This window comes from Rhinopithecus roxellana, chromosome 15 (genome assembly GCF_007565055.1).
Source record: "Rhinopithecus roxellana isolate Shanxi Qingling chromosome 15, ASM756505v1, whole genome shotgun sequence".
NCBI lineage: Eukaryota > Metazoa > Chordata > Mammalia > Primates > Cercopithecidae > Rhinopithecus > Rhinopithecus roxellana.
Genome location: NC_044563.1, coordinates 10,686,332 through 10,711,886, shown reverse-complemented (window position 1 = coordinate 10,711,886; position 25,555 = coordinate 10,686,332). Strand labels below are relative to the sequence as shown.

At 46.7% G+C, this 25,555-nt stretch overlaps 1 protein-coding gene across 10 annotated transcripts; it reads right to left on the bottom strand.

Annotated features, from left to right (window-relative positions):
- Positions 1–2,742: 2,742 nt before the first annotated feature.
- LGALS12 (galectin 12) lies at positions 2,743–24,826 on the bottom strand. 10 transcript variants are annotated; one of them, XR_004053520.1, is made up of 11 exons: positions 24,327–24,826; positions 22,238–22,326; positions 21,888–22,101; positions 20,983–21,102; positions 20,375–20,413; positions 19,771–19,797; positions 19,039–19,127; positions 14,848–14,998; positions 14,137–14,320; positions 6,797–6,999; positions 2,743–3,179 (listed from the first exon to the last, which is right to left on the bottom strand). XR_004053520.1 is itself a non-coding variant. In XM_030917431.1 (10 exons), exons 1-9 carry the CDS (start codon positions 24,393–24,395, stop codon positions 14,174–14,176), a joined length of 945 nt encoding a protein of 314 aa, XP_030773291.1. In that variant the 5' UTR covers positions 24,396–24,826; the 3' UTR covers positions 4,922–6,999; positions 14,137–14,173. The 10 variants fall into 10 exon arrangements, 9 of the variants coding, with proteins under 9 accessions (XP_030773291.1, XP_030773293.1, XP_030773292.1 ...); XM_030917431.1 differs by lacking the exon at positions 2,743–3,179 and having other exon boundaries at positions 4,922–6,999; XM_030917433.1 differs by lacking the exons at positions 2,743–3,179; positions 6,797–6,999 and adding an exon at positions 12,631–12,677.
- Positions 24,827–25,555: the final 729 nt, after the last annotated feature.

Sequence of the window (25,555 nt, the reverse complement as noted above, 5' to 3'; positions counted from 1 at the left end):
TTTTGATAGGCTGTGTCACTATTAATATTCAGTTCATAGAATTTCTTAATTTCCTTCTTAATTTCATTATTGACCCAATGATCATTCAGGAGCAGATTATTTCATTTCCATGTGTTTCCATGGTTTTCAGGGCTCCCTTTGGAGTTGATTCCCAATTTTATTCCACTGTGGTCTGAGAGAGTACTTGATATAATTTCAATTTTCTTAAATTTGTTGAGACTTGTTTTGCGACCTACCATATGGTCTGTCTTGGAGAATGTTCCATGTGGTGATGAATAGAATGTATATTCTGCAGTTGCTGGGTAAAATATTCTGTAAATATGTTAAGTCCATTTGTTCTAGAGTATAGTTTAAGTCCATTATTTATTTGTTGACTTTCTGTCTTGACCTGTCTAGTGTGTCAGTGGAGTATTGAAGTCCCCCACTATTATGTTGCTAGTCTATCTCGTTTCTTAGGTCTAGTAGTAATTGTTTTATAAATTTTGTAAGTTCTAGTGTTAGGTGCATATATATTTATTTAGGATTGTAATATTTTCCTGTTGGACTAGTCCTTTTATTATTATTTAATGTCCCTCTTTGTCCCTTTTTTCTTTTTGCATTTTTTTGTTGATATATTCCACAGAACCTCTTTGTCTTTTTTTTTTAACTGTTGTTGCTTTAAAGTCTTTTTTGTTTTATATAAGAATAGCTGCTCCTGCTCACTTCTGGTGTCCATTTGCATGGAATGTCTTTTTCTACCTCATTACCTTTAGTTTATGTGAGTCCTTATGTGTTAGGTGAATCTCTTGAAGGCAGCAGATACTTGTTTGGTAAATGATTTTCTACTCTGCCATTTCATATAGTTAAATGGAGCCTTATGAGTCCTTATGTGTTAGGTGAGTCTCTTGAAGGCAGCAGATACTTGTTCGGTGATTTCTTATCTACTCTGCTATTTCATATCATTAAACGGAGCATTTCAGCCATTTTCATTGAACAGTTGTATTGAGATGTGAGGTACTACTGTATTGATCATGCTACTTGCTGTCTGAATACCCTTTTTTCCCACTGTGTTGTTGTTTTATAGGCCATGTGGGATTTATGCTTTAAGGAGGTTCTATTTTGGTGTGTTTTGAGGTTTTGTTTCAAGATTTAGAACTCCTTTTATCATTTCTTGTAGTGCTGGCTTAGTTGTGGTAAATTCTGTCAGCATTTGTTTGTGTGAAAAAGACTTCATTTCTCCTTCACTTATGAAACTTAGTTTTGCTGGATACAAAATTCTTGGCTGACCATTATTTTGTTTGAGGAGGTTAAAGCATAGGACCCCAATCCCTTCTGTTTTGTAGGGTTTCTGCCTAGAAATCTACTGTTAATCTAACAGGGTTTCATTTACAGGTTGCTTGATGCTTTTGCCTCATAGCTCATAAGATTATTTCCTTGTTTTGATTTTAGATAACCTGATGACTATGTGCCTGGGTGATGATCTTTTTGTGAAGGATTTCCCAGGTGTTCTTTGAGTTCGAGTGGAAAATATACATTCTTTTCAAGTTCACAGGGACCACATACTAGGCCATAGAACAAGAAACAAATACTAAAAAAGTAATACCACACAAGCGTTCTCTTCTGAACATAGTGTGATTAACTAGAAAGTATGGCCCCAAGCCCATACCGTTGGGATTATGAAGACACGCTTCTAACTAATAAAGACTTTAGGATCAAGATGGTAATAATAGTAATAGAAATGATGAAATATTTAGAAGTAACACAAAATATGACTTTCAAAAACTATTGGTTGTAGCTTGAATAATTATGTAGTAATTTAATTCCTATAGGTCTATATTAGAAAGATTGGCAGTTATTGAGCTAAGTGTTTTATTCAGGAAATTGGAGACACAATGGAAAAATGCTTTTTTCTTTGTTCCTTTTGAAACCAACTAAAACAACAGCAAAAGTATTTAAAAGTCACTACACTCTAAGGACCCAGGGAATGGAAGAGAAGGCAACTGACAAGACATGCTGAAAAAAAAAAAAAAAATCCCAAATTGGTAGAATTTGGAAAACTGGTGGGTATATGGTGGTTGATTCAAGAGACCAGAGAAAGATGAATGTTAAGACTGCAGGGGAGAAAGAGCCTTGAAGAAGAGAATGGAACTTCAGAAATAATCAGAAATTGGAGTTATGTGGTACCCCATACAAACCTAAGGGCTGGTTTGAGGATGGACAAATTGAAGTTTGTTTTTCCAGTAGATTTCGTCATTTTTACAGAGACTACAGTGGGGAAATGAACAAGTATGTAAATGTTAGTTCTTGCACCATAAGCATACTTAAATAGAACACCAGCAGCTTGTCTTAAAAAAGGAGAAAGAGGCCGGCTGCAGTGGCTCACACCTGTAATTCCAGCACTTTGGGAGGCTGAGGTGGGTGGATCACAAGGTCAAGAGTTCGAGACCAGCCTGGCCAATATGGTGAAACCCCGCCTTGACTAAAAATACAAAAATTAGGTATGGTGGTGCGTGCTTGTAGTCCCAGCTACTTGGGAGGCTGAGGTAGAAGAATCACTTGAACCCAGGAGGCAGACGTTGCAGTGAGCTGAGATCATGCCACTGCACTCCAGCCTGGGCGACAGAGCAAGACTGTCAAAAAAAAAAAAAAAAAAAAAGGAAAAAGAAATCTCTTCTTCCACCTGAGCATGAAAGAAAAAAAAAAAAAAAAGACATAAGAAAACGCAGTGTTTTCTGTTAAGAAAACTGCGTTTCTTAACAGAAAATGCAGTGTGGATGTTTCCTTTCATGTGAGCCCAGTCTCATGGTCTTTTCTGTGTCTGTAAGGTGGTTGTCTGTGTCCACAGGTGGGTATCTCAGTCTTTCTGTTGGAGCCATTAGGATGAGGCAAACACTGGACTCACTCAGGAAGCAGAACAACCAGTCCTTGGGGCTTGAGGGAGACAGCTGGGTCTCCAAGTTAAATTCTGGGCTAAAACTGAGCTTCCCTGTGATGTACATGGAACAAAGTAATGCATAGGCTTTAAAAATTGTCATAGAAGAAAGCATCGCTTAATGTGGGGACATCTCCATAAAACAGTGCCTGAGAGCAACCCCTGGTGACTGCTGTCAGCGTGGAAGGAAATGCCTTGGTCAGTCTGTTGTTTCTGCATTCCTTTCTCACCATCTTCTCTCCTCAACATTTATAAGAATAGCTGTACACTAACATTTTGGGGAGGAAGAACACAGAACACTTTTTAAACATTTGGTAACTAAAATAAGTTATGGGCTCTTCATTGTCAACTACTTGAGGGATATATTTAATTCTTAAATTCCCTTTAAAGAAACAATTTTTTTTTTTTTTTTTTTTTTTTTTTTTGAGACGGAGTCTCGCTCTGTAGCCCGGGCTGCAGTGCAGTGGCCGGATCTCAGCTCACTGCAAGCTCCACCTGCCGGGTTTACGCCATTCTCCTGCCTCAGCCTCCGGAGTAGCTGGGACTACAGGCGCCCGCCACCTCGCCCGGCTAGTTTTTTTGTATTTTTTTTTAGTAGAGGCAGGGTTTCACCGTGTTAGCCAGGATGGTCTACGATCTCCTGACCTCGTGATCCACCCGTCTCGGCCTCCCAAAGTGCTGGGATTACAGGCTTGAGCCACCGCGCCCGTCCAAAGAAACAATTTTATAGTTATTTCAGGTTGCAAACATTTGCAGCAAGTTCTCAGTTTTGCCATTTCCTTTACTGTTATGCAATCAACAAACGTTGTGTATGGATTTTGATGTAAAGTATGGATATTACTTTTATGTGTATTTAATCATGCAGTTTAATTTTACACACTTATTTTTAGTGTTTCTTTTAAATAAAAGTGACTAATTTTATTGGGGAAAAAAGCCATTTATTTTCCCAGTCACCCTGTTGAGGGAGAATAAAAGGAAAAATCAGTTAGGCAGACAGCTAAGGCTGGTCCTCAGAGAAGCAGCCTGCCTGAAAAATTACAGCTACAGGCAAAAATAGAGCAGCCTGGGGAGCTCAGGCTGCAGCTGCACAGTTAAGCAGGCTCTCAGCATAGAAGCCTTTTGTACTTTGTGTGATTAGTGGGCTCCCAGGAAAAAGTTTCCTCCCCTTTTCAGACATGTACAAGGGGACACTGTAGGAGCTTTCATGGGGAAGGGAGGGAGACTTACTTAAAACAGACTCACAGTTATACAAACAAGAGATGTTGCGCTTTGGGCTTGCCTGGAGACATACCCACAGCTGCATAGATAAGGGGAATTACAGAGACACCTAAACAGATAAGAGAAGTTACTCAAACAGTTACAGAAATGAGAAGAGTTTCTTATAAGAGCTTTTGCATTCAACTGTAAAATGACATCCCACTCAGGCTCCCCTCTTTGCTATAGAGAGCTTTCTTCTTTTGCTTATTAAAGTTTCACTCCAACCTCACCCTTTGGAGCTATGCTCCTTAATTTTCTTGGTCATGAGACAGTGAACTTGGATAACACTTCAGACAATGAGACTATTGACTATTGACCTATTTGTGCTCCCAAACCTTTTATTTCCTTGTTTCTCCTTTCGTGGAGAAGGGTGTGACTTGAAGGGAATAAGCAATAATTGAGCAATATATTCTCCTGGTTCAAAAACCCAAAGATCGGCCGGGCGCGGTGGCTCAAGCCTGTAATCCCAGCACTTTGGGAGGCCGAGGCGGGCGGATCACGAGGTCAGGAGATCGAGACCATCCTGGCTAACACGGTGAAACCCCATCTCTACTAAAAATACAAAAAACTAGACGGGCGCAGTGGCGGGCGCCTGTAGTCCCAGCTACTCGGGAGGCTGAGGCAGGAGAATGGTGTGAACCTGGGAGGCGGAGCTTGCAGTGAGCTGAGATCCGGCCACTGCACTCCAGCCTGGGCGACAGAGCAAGACTCCGTCTCAAAAAAAAAAAAAAAAAAAAAAAAAAAAAACCCAAAGATCTTGTGACATTAAAACTACTTGAATTTCTCCTTCATAATCGGAGTCAATTACTCCTGGGACTACAGTGATGCCTTGCAAGTTAAGATGGCTTTTGCCTAAAATTAGTCCCATATATGCTGTTGGTAAAGGTCCCCAAATGCCACTGAGAATCTTGGTGGGTTGGTCTCCCCCAGGTAACGTTACCCATTCTCTGACAGGTAGATCTAATCCTGCACTTCCTGGTGTCCCTGGGGTGAGGGAATCAATGTCCCTCTGGGAACCCATCCCTGAAACAGGGTTGAGGGCTGGCCTGGGAACACCCTCATTGTTGTGGGGCCTGGGTCCAGGCCCCCTTCTCATTTCCCAGCATGGGGGTGCCATTCTGATAAAATTTTGAGCAGCACTGATTAGCCCAGTTATTTCCTTTGTTACAGCGAGGACAAAGTCCTGACATTTTTTTTCAGCTGGGTGGGGCACTGCATTGTAAGGTCCTTTCTGTCCTGAGATCTGGTGGCATTCCTTTTTCAAAATGTCCAGTTTTTCCACAATTATAACATTTTCCCATTTTAGGGTCTGACCTTTGGCTCCTTTTAGATTTGCCACCTGCTAAATTAGCCATTACTTGCGCTAACATTGCAGAGCAATGAAGCTCAGTTCCTACATCCTGACAAGCTCAGAGAAAATTTCCCAAGGTTTTTGCATACCTCACTGGTGCCAGTGCATGTTTACAATCTGCATTTGCATTCTCAAAAGCTACAGTTAAGGTTAGCATTTCTGCAGCTGTGGTGTGAGGAATCTGACGCTTCACTGCCTCTTATAATCTTGCAAGAATTTGCACATAGGGCTCCTGTGACCCTTGCATTATATGTAAAAAGGATGGTACTGGGACTTTCTCTTCAGGAATTGTGGCCCAGGTGCATTTAGGGTCCTGTGCACACTGCTGATAAGCAGCGTCTGGGACTGCCAGTTGACGTTCCAGGTCTGAATAAGGGCCATCACCTAACAGCATATCCTCTGTAATGTCTCCATGTCCAGCAACACGGTTCCATCTGCACACGTTTCTTGCAAATTTAAATTCCATGTCAGATGTGCACTAGTGTACAAGCAAGTTCACGCCAAGTGTTTCACATCAAAGGATAAAAGACGCATAGCACCGAACACAGATTCTAGCAATCCTAAAGTGAACGGGCTCTGTTTGCCTTTATTTACCACATTCACTTTTAATTCCTTCAACAACTTACACTCTAGTGGAGTGTGTTCATGAATAACCTGCTGTGGATTATTTGGATCAGGCCTTACAGAAATAGGAAAAGCACAAGATCCTAAGGGCTCTCCGGCTATGGGAGCAAAGCGTAAAATTCTTTGTACTGCGGTCTCTACTTCTGCTACCAAAGGAGACGGTACAGACGTTTCTGCAACTGGAGGAGGCGGTATAGGCCAATTTTTATCCTCCCTCTTCTGTTTTTTTTTTTTTAATTTTCAACTGGAGCTGTGAGTAGGACAACAGATTCTTTCAGATTTTTAGATTCAGCCTGCTGTCCCACAGAAGAAGAAGGAGATAATGGCAGAAGTACAGTTGAAGTAAACTCCAAGCGGAGAAAACAGAAGAATCAACTTTAAGACCTTTTTGATGAGCCCATTTTAGTCCTTCTGCTCTGTCCCAGTTTTCCACATCAAGAGTGCCCGCCTGTGGAAACCATGGGTGATGCGTGATAACCTCCTGCAGCAGCTTAGTTAGTGTCTGACAACTAACCTGAGCACCAGTTTGTTTCAACAACACTTTAAGCAACTGCACATCATGTTTTTCTTCAATAGACAAAGTCTGCCCCATGTTACCCTGATTGCAAAAACTTCCCATTCCCAGTACTTCTTTAAAGCACTGCTCCCAGTACCTCTTTAGGACACGGTCCTTATATCCACTGCCAGCAGACTTGACCCAGGGTCCCTGTTTGCCTTGTCAATTTCAGTTCCTGTGCTCCAGCAGACCTTCTTTGTTCACATCCTTGAAGTCCCTGTGTTCGGAAGCCACTTGTGGAGCGCCCAATTCTGTCACTGTTTGGAGTGTCACTATGTAACCCGCATGGACCTAGGGGGACTGAACAAAGAGGGGACAAATACGGGAATAAGAGACAAGAGACAAAACAGTATATTTGGAAGAAGGGGTCGGGGGCACCTTGCCTCTAGTGGATAAGGGTCCTGAGCTTTACACAGCCCTCTGTATTTATTAGGCAAAAGAGATAGTGAGAAGGGGTGTGGAAGAAGGGGTCAGCTGCTTGGTCCAGAGTAGGATTGCAAGACTGCATTCCCTAGATGTCCCAGTAGACAACCTCAAGAAGCTCGGTGTCAGGAAGCGATTGCCCTCAGCAAACCTTCTGTGGGCAGAAGCAGTCGTGAGTTTGCTCACATCCTGCATTCATGAGAAACAGTTTGCTCTTTGATCACATAGCCTCCAGTGGAGTGCTGAGTTGGTCACGTCCCACGGGCCTTTGGCTCCCCACAATTTATATCATGGAAGAGATAAGAGAAAATATATTCAGGAAACAAGAACAGGAAGCTATAGAAAAGAAATATTTAGCTGGGCATGGTGGTTCATGACTGGAATCCTAGCACTTTGGGAGGCTGAGGCAGGTGGATCACTTGAGGTCAGGAATTTGAGACCAGCCCGGCTAACATAGCGATACCTCATCTCTACTAAAAATACAAAAATTAGCCAGGAGTGGCAGAGCATATGTGTAATTCCAGCCACTCAGGAGGCTGAGGCATAAGAATCGCTTGAACCTGGTAGGTGGAGGCTGCAATGAACTGAGATTGCACTATTGCACTCCAGCCTGGGTGACAGAGTTGAGACTCTCTCAAGAAAATATAAATTAAATTAAATTAAAAAAGGAAACATTTAGAGAATAAGATAGTAGTTTTGGTTTTCTTGCTGAAAAATTGAAACTGAATCTGATCAAAACTCTAGATGAAAAGAAGTACAGGAGACAGTATTTTAAACAATGACCTAGGGATTAATCAGTAGAATTCAGACTCTGGGAAACTATGAGAAAAAGTTATCAGTTTTATCACCAACAATAAAATGTAAGAAAAAAAGAGAGGAAGATGGCATCTATGGATTAAATAAAGACCTAGAGTACATATAAACAACTGATGACCTTGCACAGAAAAGAGACAATCCAGAATCTAAGGCTGAGATAGTATTGATGGATGGATAAGTAAAATTATAAGCCAATTTATGAACTTAATGCAAAACCAGTAATATCAGTAAATGAAATGTGGCAATGTATTCATTAAAAATGCATTTACTCCAGGAATTTAAGGAATTTAAAGATACTTATAGCATGACATTAGAGAGCCTATTCATGTAATTTATCTCATTAACAGATTAGAAAAAATACGATCATATCTGTAAATGCAGAAGACAGACTTGACACTTATGAAAAAAATGAAAAAATCTCTTAACAAACTAAGAAAAAATGAAAATCTCCTTACCCTAAAAATAGTATCTATTCCCAACCTACAACAATCTTCATATTTATTTATTTATTTATTTATTATTTATTTTTTTTTTTTTTTTTGAGACGGAGTCTTGCTCTGCCACCCAGGCTGGAGTGCAGTGGCCGGCTCTCAGCTCACTGCAAGCTCCGCCTCCCGGGTTCACGCCATTCTCCTGTCTCAGCCTCCCGAGTAGCTGGGACTACAGGCGCCTACCTCGTCGCCCGGCTAGTTTTTTGTATTTTTTAGTAGAGACGGGGTTTCACCGTATTAGCCAGGATGGTCTCGATCTCCTGACCTCGTGATCCGCCCGTCTCGGCCTCCCAAAGTGCTGGGATTACAGGCTTGAGCCACCGCGCCCGGCCAATCTTCATATTTAATAGTGAAACCTTAGTTGCATTTCCCTACGGTCAGGAACAGGTCAAAGATGCCTGCTAACCACACTGCTACTCAACAGTGTGCAAGAATTCTTGGCCAATGTGATATAACAAAGGAAAGATGAGGGAGAGAGGAAGGAAGGGAGGGAATATTGTTGGGAGTAGGAGAAGAGTGAGAGAGAGAGGGAGAGGGATATTGGAAAGGAAGAAATCAGAAATCATTATTTTTTGCAAGTGGTAAGATTACCTGTTTATTTATTGAGACGGAGTCTTGCTCTGTCTCCCAGCCTGGAGTACAGTTGTGTGATCTCAGCTCACTGCAACCTCTGCCTCCTGGGTTCAACCGATTCTTGTGCCTCAGCCTCCTGAGTAGCTGGGATTACAGGCGTGTGCCACCATGCCCAGCTAATTTTTTGTGTTTTTAGTAGAGACAGAGTTTCGCCATGTTGGCCAGGCTGGTTTCAAACTCCTGACCTCAAGTTATCCACCTGCCTCGGCCTCCCCAAGTGCTGGGATTACAGGTGTAAACCACTGTGCCAGTGCAAGATTGTCTATTTGAACTAATAAAAGAATTTAGCAAGTTTGCTAGGAATGAGATTAATATACATAAATCAGGTGCATTTTTGTACCAGTATCAAGTAAATACAATTTTTTAAAAAGATAGCATTTACAAATCGCACACAAAGCTATAAAGTGCCTAAGTATAAATCTAACAAAAGTTGTGCAAGGTCCTGGTAAAAACAAACACACACATCTTATGTTACCAGGGCAACCCTGAAGACAACCCTGAGAAAGCTCATTATTTTCTTAAACAGTAGATAACTAAGAAAACTCATTGTTCTTCCTTAAACAGGTTTTTAAATCATTTTATCTACATGTATGTTTGCTTAAGAGAACTTCAGATGGCCCAGGAGGCCGCTGGAGTCTCTGGACTCTTTGGCAATTACTGGAGGAAGATAAGGTCAGAGCAAGATCCCAGCAAACCAGAGCTGGCGACCCCTTGTTACCTTTAGGTCATTAACATATCATTGTAATGCTAAAGTCCTGTATTAGGCCATGCTGCTGATAAAGACATATCTGAGACTAGGCAATTTACAAAATAAAGAGGTTTAATTGGACTAACAGTTCCATGAGGCTGGGGAAGCCTCACAATCACGGTGCAGGGCAAAGAAGAACAAGTCACATCTTACACGGATGGCAGCAGGCAAAGAGATAAGTCACAACTGAAGAAGACAGAAGCACAAGAGAAAAATCCACTGCCTTCCAAAGAAACGATTGAACAGGAGAAGCAAGCTGGTGAATTGTAATGAGGCATGTGCTGCCAATATGCACGGTGCATTCCACAAGCATTGCTTTCTTATTTTACTTATTTTAGCTGTTTAACTTTGTAAGATGCATAGAGGTCGGATCAAGTTTAAGTGACTCTGCTGACCCTTTCACATCAAAGAACTACTGACAATGAAGGCCAAACCTGCCACTCCCATCTGTCTATCTGGCTGGCAGAAAAGGAAAGAACGTGCATGTTGGTGAAGGAAGAAGTGGGTGGAAGAAGTGGGGTGGGACAACAGTAAAATCTAGAGTAAAACCAAGCTGGCCCAAGGTGTCATGCAGGCTGTAATACAGTTTAACCAGAGTGCCATTTTTTGTTGTTGTTGTTCAAATGATTTTAAGTACTGGAATGCACAATTTTAGAAAAATATGCAAACAGAAGTTTAAAAACTTAAAAAAAAAGGGGGGGGGGAACTCCTCTTTTTAAAACCATCAGATCTCAGGAGACTTATTCACTATCATGAGAACAACCTGGGAAAAGCTTGCCCCCATGATTCAATTACCTCCCACCAGGTCCCTCCCACAACATGTGGGAATTCAAGATGAGATTTGGGTGGGGACACAGCCAAACCATATCAAATCCCCACCCCTAGAAGAAAATTGCTGCCATTTTCTGAACATACCTCATATGAAGAAGCATGTTTATGATCTGCAGCTGCACATCTGGAGTCCCTCCCATGCTTACATACATACCTCCTCGCCCCACATCTAATTCCTTAAAGTTCCCTGGCTTCCATCACCTTCAGGAGAAGGGGTTCTTTAGAAAAAGGGCTCACTCCTCCATTCCTGACCAGCAATAAAACCTGCTTACCTTTTTTTTCCAATTGGATATTCTTTCTTGGCCATCAATACAAAGTAAGGAAAGAACTTGGCTTCCCAGTGACAGAAGGAAATAAAGGATGACCAAAATAGATTGAGGGATATACTGTATATATGATTGGGAGGAAGCAGTGTAGAGATGCAGGCTCTCCTGTGCTCCTAAAAATCTATACACGGAATACATTTTACTAAAAAAATCCTATAAAACATATTTGTGGAAATTGAGGCTTATCTTCTTTTAAAACATAATTTCAACTTTTATTTTAGATTCAGAGAGTACCTGTGTATATATTGTGTGAAGCTGAGGTTTGGGGTGTGAATGATCCCATCACTCAGGTAGTGAACATAATACCCAATGGTTTTTCAACCCTTTCTCCCGTTCCCTCTTTCTTTTCTCCCTCCAGTCTAGTAGTCCCCAGAGTCTATTGCCATCTTTCTGTTCTTGACACCCAATGTTTAGCTCCTACTTATAAGTGAGAATACATGGTATTTGGTTTTCTGTTCTTCTGTTAATTCACTAAGGATAATGGCCTCCAGCTGCATCTATGTTGCTGCAAAGGACATGGTTTCATTTTTTTCATTGCTGTATAGTATTCCATCGTGTATATGCACCACATTTTCTTCATCCAATCCACTGTTGACAGGCATCTAGCTTGATTCCATGTCTTTGCTATTGTGAATAGTGCTGCAATGAACATAGAAGTCCAACTGTCTTTTTGGTAGAATGATTTTCTTTTGGATATATACCCAGTAGTGGGATTGCTGGATTGAATGGTAGTTCTAAGTCCTTCGAGAAATCTCCAAACTGCTTTTCACAGTGGCTGAACTAATGTACATTCCCACCAACAGTGCATAAGCATTTCCTTTTCTCTGAAGCCTCACCAGCATCTGTTGTTTTTTGACCTTTTAATCATAACCATCCTGACTGGTATGAGATGATATGCTCTTGTGGTTTTGAGTTGCATTTCTCTGACGATTAGTGATGATGAGCATTTTCTCATGTGTTTATTGGCTGCTTGTATGTCTCCTTTTGTGATGTGTCTGTCATGTCTTTTGTCCACTTTTTGATGGGTTTTTTTTCTTAAGTTCCTTATAGATTCTGGATATTAGACCTTTGTGGGATGCATACTTTGTGAATATAATATTTTTCTCTCATTCTGTGTGGTGTCTGTTTATTCTGTTGATAGTTTATTTTGCTGCCCATAAGCTCTTTAATTAGGTCCCACTTGCCAAGTTTTGTTTTTGCTGCACTTGCTTCTGAGGACTCAGTCACAAATTCTTTTCCAAGATCAGGGTCCAGGATGGTGTTTCCTAGGTTTTCTTCTAGGATTCTTACAGTTCAAGGTCTTACTTTAAATCTTTAATCCATCTTGTGTTAACTTTTGTATATGGTGAATGGTAGGGGTCCAGCTTTGAAATATCTTAGACTGGGTAACTTATAAACAACAAATTTATTGCTGACAGTTTTGGAGGCTGGAAAATTCAAGAGCAAAGCACCGGCAGATTTTGTGTCTGGTGGAGGCCTGCTTCCCGTTTCATAAACGCCTGCTTTCTTGCTGCAATCTCACATGGTGGTAGGGCTGAGGGAGCTCTCTGGAGTCTCTTTTATTTTACTTATACTTTTTTTTTTTTTTTTTTTTTTTGAGACAGAGTCTGGCTCTGTCATGCAGTCTGGAGTACAGCAGCATGATGTTGGTTCACTGCAACCTCTGCCTCCTGGGTTCGAGCGATTCTCCTGCCTTAGCCTCCTGAATAGCTGGGATTACAGGCATGTGCCACCATATGCAGTTAATTTTTTTGTTTTTAGTAGAAACGGGGTTTTGCCATGTTGACCAGGCTGGTCTCGAACTCCTGACTTCAGGTGATCTGCCTGCCTTGGCCTCCCTAAGCGCTGGGATTACAGGCATGAGCCACCACGCCCAGCCTGGAGTCTCTTTTATAAGGGCACTAATCCCATTCATGAGGGCTCCACCTTCATGATCTAATCACCTCCCAAAGGCCCCACCTCCAAATACCATCTCCTTGGGTGCTAGGATTTCAACATATAAATTTTAGCTGGGGGACACAAACATTCAGACCATGGCACATGTATTGCTGTATAATGTATGCTATGCTGTATATATATTTGTATGGTATATATTATATACAGTTATATATAATTCTTAAATTATTTCTCGTTTAATCTTGCTCTTTTCTTGGTGGTGGTCCTTCTTTTCTCTTGTCTGTACTTTTCAATTTGCAGGGTTCTTTGATTCCTCTCAAGCCTCCAGCTCCAATGCGCATCTTTATCTGGAAGCTCTAGTGTGCCTGTGTACACTAGATAATAGTTTATGGTTCAGAGCCACAAACTCTGCAGACAGAATCCCTGGGTTCTAATCCCATGATTTACTCACTGTGTGATCTTGGCAAATTACTTAGCCTTTCTGTGCCTCAGTTTCCTGTGTTATAAAATGAGGATATTAACAGCATCTACTTGTCTCAGAGACTGTGGCTATCCACCAAAATCCATTCTCCCTGTTTTTTTATAGTAATAGAATAAAACTATTTTGCTATTTTGTGACTATTCTATGTGGCCGGTCTCATGGATGTCCCACTAGAGAACATTTCCAGCCTCCCTTGCAGGTAGTGAGACCGAGAGCGAGTGCCTGCAGATAAAATGTGACTGACATCCTGGTGTGTGTCAGACCCAGGCCTGGGGCGTATGAGATCAGGTGGGTCTTGTCCACAGCCACTGTTAGCCTTCTCAGTGGCTGAGACCAAGATAGGGTGGCAGCTGAGTTTCAGCCAAGGAGACAATGATGACGCCCTGGGGGTGGTGGAACAATGGCTAGGACAGACCCTGAATGTCTCTGGGGAGCAGAGCTGCCCCACTAACCTGGACCATTGTCTCTAGAATTGCTAGATGAGAATGAAACAAATAAATAATAAAGAATAAATGATCGCATTCTTTAAGCCATTGTATTTTGGAGTATCTTTGTTAGTCTACAAAACCTGCCTCTGTGAGTGCAGTTCAGGCCCTGAAGGCAGATGGAGCCAAATCCCAGGCTCTTAGTGGAGGAAGGTGCAGAGTCCGAGGAACCTTTGCACCCTTGTGCCTTCCCTCAGGCCCAAAGCTCCTGCAGACTCAAGCCCAGAAGTGAACCAGGCCTGATGTGGTGGTGTCAGGTGGACGGTTTAATGAGGGGAGGAGAGTTGGGCCCTGGGTGTGGGCTGACCTTCCTGTTTTCTGTCAGGGTTTCCCAGGAACCCTCCTCAGGAGTGGACACAGTAGAGCTGGACACTTCCACTGATCCGGAGCTCCCGCAGCTGCTCCAGGGCCTGCTGGTTCACGCTGGTGGCCCCCAGTCCCTGCCCATTGAGCGCCAGCTTCAGCCCTCCCTCCTGGCACAGGAGCAGCACCTGGGAAAGGAGGAATGAGGAGGTTGCAGCTTCCAGCCAGACTTTCCCTTGTCTGCCTGATGCGCTCCCCAGTGAGACCCTCCTCCTCTCAGAGGACACAAAGATTGGACCCAGGGGGCAGCCAGTACAGTGCTGGAAAAGAACAGGACAAGGGGCCTGGCTTGTCACCAGTCCACTGTGGACTTTGACAAGGATCTTCCCAGCCTTGGGCCTCAGTTTCACCACCTGTAACTGGGGCTGCTTCCTGTAGAGGAGTGGTTTTGCGTGTCGGCATCATTAGGGGAGCTTTTTACTAAAGCTGATGTTGGGTCCCTACCTGCACCAATTGAGTTTCTGGCCATGGGATCCCTGGCATCAGAGTGGAGCATTGAGGACTGCTGTACAGACATTCGCTGTGCTCTGCTGGCTGGGGCCTCCCACCCCATAACATCTGCCCTGTACACCCGCCCCAGAGTCTCCCAGGTCATTATGGGACTTCAGCTCTGTGCTCCAGCCTGAAGGGATGTAACCACTTGGCTCTGACCCACCTCAAAGAATCTCTGGGGGTAAAAGAGGAAGGGGGCTGAGATCAGCTTCTTCTGCCCCCAGGGGGATATCCAGGCCAGAGTTCTGTCTGTGAAGGAAGCCCTGAGTGTCACAGGAGCACGGGAAGCCTGGTCCCTCAGGCTCAGAGTGAAACTGCAGGAAGCAGGAGGAAGGAGAAGGGATCAGCGCCCGTTGCCCACAGGCTGCTGCTCAGCCCCAGGGGAAGGGTGGAGGTGGGGGAGTGGATGGAAGATTGAGCTGCTTCAGCCTCCAGAAACAAGCACTGAGGGCCTATGACAGCCTCACGGCTGGATGCTCAGAACAGTGGAAAGAACACGAGTTCTAGACGAACTTGAGACTGACTTCGGGTTGTCATCTACTGACTACGGGAGGATGGGGGTGGGAGGGAAATGTGTGAAAATTGCCTAGCCCGAGCCTCAGTTTCTCCTTCTCAAAATGGGGGTGATTATGATGATGATAGCCGCAGCTAGCATTTATTGAATGCTTAGTGCCAGGTATTGTCTTAAAAATTGTCTTAAATGTTTTCTAAATAGCATAGTGGTTAGAGTCAGGCAGCCCAGGTTCAACCCTGGCTCTGCTACTTTCTAGTCCTGTGACCTTGGGCAAGACTCTTAATCTCTCTGCCTCAATTTCCACATCCGTAATATGGAGATAACTGCACTGTACCTGCCTGTGGCATTGCCCTAAGAATTAAACGAATACATAAAAAATGCTTATGGAGAACAGCACCTGGTATGTAATAAGCATTCAGATGATACCTACTGTTTACAAATATTACTAAATAGTACAATCTGTACCTCACAGAGCCACAAAAAGCAACAAAGGAGATAATGTATGTGAAAACTAGTGATTCCTAGCACACAGTAGGTGTTTTACAGAAGCTAGTTTGCCTTTCCTTAATCCTCACAAATTCTGTGCTGTGAGTTTGTCAGCCCGTTTAAGTGATGAGAACAAGAAGTTAAACGACTTCTGTTATGAGTAATAGTCGTACAGCCTCAGGTTAGGATGTGAACTAGGATTCATGACCCCAGATTTGGGGTTGGGAGGATCCGGTACCTGCCTCTCAAATAGGGCAACCAGGTTATTATTTTTCTTTTAGTTTTTTTCTTTTTTTTTTTTTTGAGACAGAGTCTCGCTCTGTCGCCCTGGCTGGAGTGCAGTGGCCGGATCTCAGCTCACTGCAAGCTCCGCCTCCCGGGTTTACGCCATTCTTCTGCCTCAGCCTCCCGAGTAGCTGGGACTACAGGCGCCCGCCAACTCGCCCAGCTAGTTTTTTGTATTTTTTAGTAGAGACGGGGTTTCGCCGTGTTAGCTAGGTTGGTCTCGATCTCCTGACCTCGCGATCCACCCGTCTCGGCCTCCCAAAGTGCTGGGATTACAGGCTTGAGCCACCGCGCCCGGCCTATTTTAGTTTTTTGAGACGGAGTCTTGCTCTGTCACCCAGGCTGGAGTGCAGTGGCACAATCTTGGCTCACTGCAACCTCCGCCTCCCGGGTTCAAGTGATTCTCCTGCCTCAGCCTCCCGAGTAGCTGGGATTACAGGTGTGCACCACCACGCCCAGCTAATTTTTGTATTTTTAATAGAGACGGGGTTTCACTATGTTGGCCAGGATGGTCTTGATCTCTTGACCTCATGATCCACCCACCTCAGCCTCCCAAAGTGCTGGGATTACAGGTGTGAGCCACTGTGCCTGGCCCAGATTACTTTTATCTCTTGGGAACTTCCAAAGTCTCCTTCTTTGAAGCACTATGCCAGAGAAGGCTGCATCCCGACAAGATGCAGAGAGCAGGTAAGGTAGGGGAAAAGGCCGCCCTGGACAGGCCTTTCAGGGACTACTGGTAGATCCTCACAGGAGGAGGTCCCGTAAGTTTCCAGCTTTGGGAAGGAGGTGGCCAGGATTCAATTTTGGAAAGAAGCTTGGAAGGCAGGAACCCTGCAGAGTGGACTGCGTGGAGCCTCCAGCCCCACTATGGCTCCCCCTACCCTGTCCTGCCAGACAACGCTTTGTCTTCCCCTGGCCTGCGAACTCTTGGTGAGGAGGCCTCAGTGTCTCCCTACTTCACCTCCATGCAGCTCAGCTCACCAGATCACTGGATAATCATGAATCACTAGATGCCCACTAGATCACTGAATAATCACAAATCACCAGATGCCCAGTGAAGCTCTGTGGAAGCTCTTTGAGGCTGCAGTCATACACTCCCACTCAGTGAGGAGGAAGGAAGGGATGAGGTGGAGAAAGAGGGATAGATTTTCACTGCAGATGAATCCTGCGCCCTCCATCTCTTACTCCCTCTGCCCCATTCAAGCCATCGGTTGCCTTCATAAAATAGCAGCAGCTGCATTCTCTGCAGCCTCGCTAAGTACCAGGTGCTGTGCTAAATCTTCGTGTTGGTGGATCTCAGCTGAACTGGTATATAGGAATGTTTTGTCTGGTCCATAGTATTCTTCAACTTTAATACAATATTCAAAAATTGGGAGAGTTTGTATAAAAGACGGCTTCTATTTTCGCTTTAAAAATAGTCAGAAGATCTGGCGTGACTGGGTGTATGGAAATACTCCTTCCCCTTCACCACCTTCCCAGCTGGGTTCCTCACTATTTATGAGACTTGTCTGGCTTCCTAGGACACATGCATTCATGGCCCTTGGGAAAGGGCAGTTACTTGCTGACTATGTCACTAGTAACCTTGTGACTTTGAGCTACGATATGAACCTGGTCTCATGCCTCCAAGTTTTGTGGGAAGAAGTGTTGGTTCCATCCCTGAGTACTTTTCATTTTCCCTAGCAGGTTGGAGTTATTGTTCGCCTTTTTCTGGCAGGGAAACTCAGACTCAGAGAGGTTCAGTGACTGGCCCACGACTGCACCGTTTATAAGAGACAAAACCAGGAATCCAACTCAGCCGTGCCTGTCTTTGGAGGCTCAGGCCACTGAGTGCTGGGCTTCATGCCTGCCCAGGAATTCACAGGCATGATTGAGAGCGTGCAGGGTAAGGGTTTTTTTTTTGTTGTTGTTGTTTTGAGACGGAGTCTCGCTCTGTCACCCAGGCTGGAATGTAGTGGCTGGATCTCAGCTCACTGCAAGCTCCGCCTGCCGGGTTTATGCCATTCTCCTGCCTCAGCCTCCCGAGTAGCTGGGACTACAGGCGCCCGCCACCTCGCCCGGCTAGTTTTTTGTATTTTTTAGTAGAGACGGGGTTTCACCGTGTTAGCCAGGATGGTCTCGATCCCCTGACCTCGTGATCCACCCGTCTCGGCCTCCCAAAGTGCTGGGATTACAGGCTTCAGCCACCGCGCCCGGCCAGGGTAAGGGTTTAGTGAGGTCAGTGACTTAAAAATAAAAACAAAATTAAGTAAGAAGGCCAGGCACGGTGGCTCCCACCTGTAATCCATGTCATTTCACTCCAGCCTGGGGGACAAGAGCGAGACTGTTTCAAAAAAAAAAAATTGAACTCCTGGCCTCATGATCCGCCCACCTCGGCTTCCCAAAGTACTGGGATTATAGGCATGAGCCACCACGCCCGGTCTATCATCTCCTTGTTACAGACAGGGAAACAGAGGCACGGAGAGGAAAAGTATTTGCCCTAAGGTTGCACAGGTAGTAGGTGTCCTGAGCACATGCCAACCCAGGCATTCGGGCCCAGATGCATTTCCTCGAGGCAGGCTGGCCAGTGGCTCTTGTCTAACTGGATTGCAGCCACAGGTCTGGGTTTGAACCACCATGTAGGAGAAGTAGTGTCCACATAGTCATTGTGTCCCTCCAAGTCCTGGCTTCCAAATACCAGTCCTCTTCTCTGGGGCAGTCTGGCTGTATCTTTTGAACCACACATTGTGTTACCATGGGAAGCTACATGTTTGCTCTGGGCCTCAGCCTGCATCTACAAAGGGCCTTTCCTGGGGCCCCTTTCCTAGGACCTGGGACAAGAGGCTAGGCCTGACTACATGTACCAGCAGGAATGATGCTCCCAGCACTGGGGCTGTTGGTCCCAGTCCCAGCCTGACCTTCACAAGCTCTGCCAAATTGGGCCACTTCTCCTTTCTGCTCCTCTGTTACCTCATCTGTAAAATGGGGATTAAATGGTGGGGCTAGGAGATTAAAAGAGATGATGTTTTATAGAGCACATGACTGTCACAGAGAGGCTGCTCCCTCCACTCCACTTACATGCTGGATACTTACTGCTTTGGCTCTTGCAAGACCAGTGCCCGCACTATGATGACCTGCCCGGGCCAGAGACCCTGGGGAAGAGCCTGTGAGCAGGGCACCTCCTGAAGGAACGAGGGAGGTATTGAGAAGTTGACTCTCGGGGGTGTTGGGGAGAACCACCCACCCCCGGGGGGCAGGGGAGCACCCGGGCAGGCATGTTCTGCCCAGACCTGCAGCCAGGAGGCGCTGCTTATTTGTTTAGCACCTGGCCTCCTGTACGCTGTTCCTGCTGAACATTTTCCCTGGCCCCTCCAGACCGAGCTTGGCCTCTCTCTGTCCCGACCACCATGTCCTTCTCCCTTCACTGCATCCTGAACTGTAATGACCATCTAGTGGTCTGTCCCCCACCAGCTTGTGAGCAACTGGATGGCTGGGACCAGCTTGTTCCTCTATCCTAGAGCCTGGCACTGGGCCTGGCACAGAGAAGTGTCAAGTAACAATGTTCAGAATAAGTGGAGAAAAGGTCAAATGAAGCTGGAGCCTCAGCCTGAAGCTGTCCAGCCCTCCCGCAGCCTGCAGCTTGCTATAAAGGAAGGGGAAATCCTGGGGCTGAGGGCGTCAACTTCCTGGCCTACCCACAGCCTGCAGTTTTCTATAAAGGAAGGGGAAATCCTGGGGCTGGGGATTTCCCACCAGGAGGAGCTCATTAGCTGCTTACCCAGACTCGCCCCCAGCCCTGATGGAGCGGGAGGGAGGTTCACTCACCAGCCTGGGGCTCATCAGCAGGAAAGGCTGTCAGGGAAAGAAGGAGAGAACACAAGGCCATGTGGTGTTTGCTCAGGAAAAGAGAACCTCTTGTTATTCTGACAAATTGGGAATCTTTGGGGCTTGTCTCTCTCACAGTAGCAGGTGAGTTATTGGAGCCCCAGTGGGATCCTCTGGACTTCAGAGGTTCACCACCCCTGGAATAATAGGGAAGAATGGGGTGGAGGATCTGTCATCCACTCCCTGTGTGGCCTTGAGCAGTACATGGGCCTCATCTCCCCTTCTGTCCTGCTAGGCCAACCCCAGCCACCTCGCAGGAGTGGTTTGAGAAATGAGCGTTTCAACTAAGGCCTCTCCTGCTAGGAATATAGGGTCTTGCCCTCTCTGCATGCAGTGCACCCCCATTCATCTTCCCAAGCTGGGCCTGGAGAGGGGCTGGGAGAGGCAAATCCAGGCCCTACAGAGACTGAAGCAGAACCAGCTGTGTCCATGGCAACCGTAGCAGTGAGGGAAGGGGCAGCTGGGCCTTGTGTAATGGGAGCAGCCGTACAGAAGGGCGGATCGGCTGGTGTGGCTGCTCAGACCTTGCTCACAAGAGACTCACGTGTCCAGCTGGGTACTCTCTGCTGCCCTCCACAAATGGCTGTTCAGAAAGACAGAAAAGTATCAGCAGCATTTAGGACCACTGCAGTCCCCCACCTATGCCTGGGAGATGGGCAGAGCCCTGGCTTTGGCCTTTAGAGCTCATGTTCCCATTCAGCTGGTCAGTGGTGGCTTCTTGCTGGCATTTTGAACATCCCAATTCCTAGGCCCCACCTTGTACTTACCAAATCAGAATCTCTCGTGGCAAGCCCCAGAAATCTGGGCTTTGATAAGCCCATCAGGTGGGAATGATAAAGCCAGCTGCCGCCTGTTTCAGCCCCAGTGTGCCAAATCATTCCTGGGCGTTGCTTCTCAGTGTTAACCAGACCCACACTGGGTACAGGCTCCTGCCTGTAGCTCCTGGCCTCTCTTCCTGCCATCACCTTCTCTTCCCCCTCAGCCCACTCACACCTGAAACCTCAGTGGACTCCCTCCACCTTGGCTATTACTGGTACACAGGGCCTCTGCCCTCTCTCAGTCTAGGGTAGAGGAAGGGGTCCCAGGCCTGTCCAGGAGTCAGGGGAAATTAGACACTGCCATTGCCCAGGCCTTGGTCCTAAGGAAACTTACACTGATGTTCAGGAATCCAACAGCCTCTACCAGGATGTCACCAAATATGCCCAGCGTGTCTACATGAGACAGTGGGAGCCGGTAGCGGAAGTGGAGAAAGTGCTGTCCGTTCACACTCACCTGGAGAGACAGACAGAGGCTGGCTTATCAGCAGCTAATGTTCATTGAGTTCATAACAACGTCCCAGGCATTGCCAAGCACTTTTCCCTCAATTTCCCTCACTTAACTTCATACCAACTCTATGAGGTAGGTACATTTTACAGAGCCTTGGGTGGCTTAAGTAATCTTCCAAAGGTTGCAGAGGTGGCCTGGAGATCAAGGCACCTTCAACGCTCCCTCTACCCCACAGAGGCCCCTCACTGTGCTTTCTCAGCAGCCCAAAGAATCATCTTCACTCCATTTACGTGAGGAAACTGAGGCTCAAGAGGCTCCCCTCCCGCGAGCTGCCCTGTCTCCTGGAGAAGTCTGAAGATCCCATCATGTTTCTGGCAGGAGCTCACATTAGAAGTCAAAACCTTGAGGTCAGGTTCTCTCTCCCTCTTCCCTGGCACTGTGGCTGTAAGATGGGGATAATGAAGGTACCTACCTAATGGGGTTATTGTGAGGATTCAATGAGCAGATACCCTTAAAGGGCTTAGAACAGTTCCTGGTATACAGCAGGTGCTCTCTAAGTGCTGGCCATGACTATGACAGCAGTGCCTTCTTTGGAGCCAGGCACTGTAGAGCTTTCTTACTGTCATGTAGGCCCAGGGCAGCCTGGAACTGGGCATGGCAGCTTCTTGGTCCTCTTGGTACTTAACCACTACCAATGACACTCAACACCGCATCGTGGGGAGTCTGGCTAAGGGAAGGAAGGGTACAAGGACACAAATTCTAGACCACCCAATGCCCATCCCTTCCTTCACCTTCACTTCCTCATTCCCAAAGAGAAAGAGGATGAGGAAGCTGGAGCCTTTCTGCAGGGCCAGGTGGGGCCACCGGGCCTCCCTTTGCCAGCGTCCACCATGCAGAGTGTTGCAGATGACGTGGGGCTTGGTGGTATGGAAACGAGGGTTGAAGTGGAAGGCGATATCTGGCCGGGGACACAGGCTGCAGCCACACTGGAAGTCCACCTGAAACCTACTGGGAGGTGAGCCTCTCAAAGTGCAGTTCTGACCAGAGACCCACAGAGATCCCAGAGGCAAGGAGGGGCCCTCCAGCTTGATGCCTCTAGGACTGAGCTCCAGCACCCCCTGGGCCACCTCCCCCACCTTACCTGTGTGCATCTAGAGGGACCACTGCTTGCAGCATGACCATCTTGCCTGCATGCAGGCCTCCAAAAATTGTCGTGACATAAGGAACCACCTGAACAAGAAGAGAAACCCATCCATGCAGGGTTGGAGAAAGGGCTTAGGAACCTCTATGTCAGGGGAGTGGGAGGAAAGGAGCAGAATAAAACTCAACTTTTCCTCCCCAAACAGAAAATTCCTTAGAGGTAAAAATCAGTGTTCACTGAAATATTTTCTTCCACCTAATCCCCTTTCCTGGACCTTCATACAGCAAAGCCACATTACACCAGAGAAGTCAAATTCAGCTCCCTTGCCAAATTCAGCACCAGCCAGCTGCCTTTCCCCAGCTCCTAGGGCACAACAGGCTGCAGTGACCCCAGGGACGCTTGCCATCCACTAGATGCCACCCTGGTCCCCAGAAGCCTGGTACTGGGACTTTCTGAGGACTGTTTAGTGGCTGGAGACTAGGAACTGGGAAGCAAGAAGAATGGACAAGTTAGGAACTGACAGCTAACTCTGAAATGGCCTTCCCAGGCTCACCTTTCCCCAAGTAGAAGTTTCCTGGGCTGGGCTCTGTGGCTTATGCCTGTAATCTCAGCACTCTGGGAGGCTGAGGCAGGCAGATCAACTTGAGATCAGGAGTTCGAGACCAGCCTGGCCAACATGGTGAAACCATCTCTACTAAAAATGCAAAAATTAGCTGGCAGTGGTGGCATGCACCTGTCATCCCAGCTACTCAGGAGGCTGAGGCAGGAGAATTTCTCGAGCCTGGGAGGCAGAGGTTGCAGCGAGCTGAGATCACGCATGCCACTGTACTCCAGGCTGGGCGATAAAGCAAGACTCAGTCTCAAAAAAAAAAAAAAAAAAAAAAAAAGAAGTTACCTGGCCTTCCTAAAATACATTACACACTTTTACAACTTCCTGCCTTTTCTGGGCTGTTCCTCCTGTCTCTTTTCACCCTGACTCTTTTTCCAAGCATCATCTACTTGGGTTCCTGGATTATTCCTTTCTTCCCCAGAGCTCCCAGGGCATTTTGCTCATGTGGCTGGCTTGGCCCTTGGCTTAGAGGGTCTGGTTGGCTGTTTTCCCTAGGAGTTTATAAGCCCTTCAAAACTGAAGCTTTATGTTTCCCTCCTGTAGGCTCAGTGCCTCGCCTGGCGCCATGAGGGCTCTGCATAGATGTGTTGGGAATGAGTGTGAGCAGGACGGCAGGTACATACCAGTGGTATCACAAGATAGGCCTTCCTGTGTTGCTCTCTAACTCCCAGCAACCTTTAGGAACCCAAACCACCTAGAAAAACCTGAAACCCACCAGGATGGCCCTCCAGGTGGGAACTCGCAGCCTCTAAAGCAAGGAGCTGCCGTAACCTGGGCAGCTGCTTCTGCCCATTCCTCAGGCACCTGAGAAGCATGGGAGGGAGGCTTGGGATGCCATCCTGGCAAGCTCAGCTGGTTCAGCAGTTGATCACTTCCCATTCCCAGGCTCCCTCCAGGCTTGTAATTAACTGAGAGGATGCAGCTGTCATGGGAGGGGAGGGCCAAGTAAGAGAAAGTGATAATTAATGCTCATTAGTAGAGGGTGTCTGCTGGGAATTCAGCCTCCTGTAAATCATTGCCTGGCTTCAGAAAACCTCTTGGGCACTGACTGAGCAAGAGGAGGAAGAGAGAAACCCCCCGCAACCCCCATCCCTGAGTGGAAATTCCCACCCGACCCTTCCTTCCAAGCTGGGGATGAGACTCTCCTTACTAAGTAATCAGCATCCCCCCAACAATCCTACCCACACCCTCATCCTCCTAGCATCCTTTACAGTAGGGGCAGAGCACTGCGACTCTAGGCTTCACCACTTTCAAAATGCAGCAACCCTGGAAGCCTAGCAGTCATTTACACCCAAGTGGGAATTAGCAGTCAGCCACTTTGCTTAGCTCAGGAGGGCCTTCCAGAACCCAGGGCAGGTGCTTGGGAGAAGCAGAGCCAAAGACTGAGGTCCTCTCCACCCCACCACCCAGGAGTCTGGGCCCAGTTGGAAGGGAAGAGCCCAGAGAATGAGGAGGTTCCACATTACAGTGACAACTCACTGGGTGGAAGACTGGCGGTTGCAGAATGAAGCTGTCAGGAATTGGGTCCAGTTTTTCTTCAGGTGACATGAGGGTGGGGCAACTCCAACTGTAGATCCTCCTTCCGGGAGCCCTGCCCCCACTGGGCTGACTCACCTGTCCCAGCCAGGTCTTAAATGCCTCGTGCAGCTCTCCCAGCTGTTAGTCTCACCTGCGCCCTGCAGGGTCTTAATGCTGTCTGGAGCAGCCCTGGGAGGGCAGTGGGTGACCTCCAGGCTCCACACCAGCCCCACTCCCAGCGGTATAAGGTAGAGCTCTGACGGAGGGGGGAACGGGGATGGGGGCGGTGGTGGTGGCTGTCGACAGAACTCCGTTTCCGGGGGAGGAGGACTGGCATTAACCAACTAACTACCCACTCCGGGTCTGCAGCATGTGGCCACTGCAGAGGGAAGCCAGACGCTGGCTCCTGTGGGGTCAGCGAGGGTTTGTGGTTTCCAGCTCGAGACCTCATTGGGTCAGAGGAAGGGGAGGTGGTACGTGTGTTTAGGTTCCAGAAGCAGCCCCACCCCCAGCTCCCTGGACAGCCTTGGGTGACTTCCCATTCCTTCCTCCCTTCACCACAAAGGGTTTTATCTCTTCCCCTCAATTTCTTTCTTTCTTTCTTTCTTTTTTTGAGATGGAGTCTTGCTCTGTTGCCAGACTGCAGTGCAGTGGCACAATCTCGGCTCACTGCAACCTCTGCCTCCTGGGTTCAAGCGATTCTCCTACCTCATCCTCCCTGGGACTACAGGTGTGCGCCACCACACCCAGCTAATTTTTGTATTTTTAGTAAAGACTGAGTTTCACCATGTTGGCCAGGATGGTCTCCATCTCCCGACCTCGTGATCTGCCTGCCTCGGCCTCCCAAAGTGCTGGGATTACAGGTGTGAGCCACCGCGCCCGGCCCTCTTCCCCCATTTTCTTGTCCCTTCCTCCACTCTTCTTCCTTTTCCAAGTTTTACAGCCCCCTGAGGCTCCATATCAGCATCAGCCTGAAATGCTGGGGCCCAGCTGGGCTCACAAGAAAGTAGAATGAGGGAAGGAGAAAAAAGCAGAACCCCTTAAGCTCGGAAAGGGCAGCACAAGAAGCACAGAACTGCACAGGAAGGAGACTTGAGACTTGCATTCTTCTTCAGCCTCTCGTCTCATGTGCTGTGTGCCCTTGGAAAAGTCACTTCCCATCTCTGGGCCATCCTTTGTTCATCCGTACA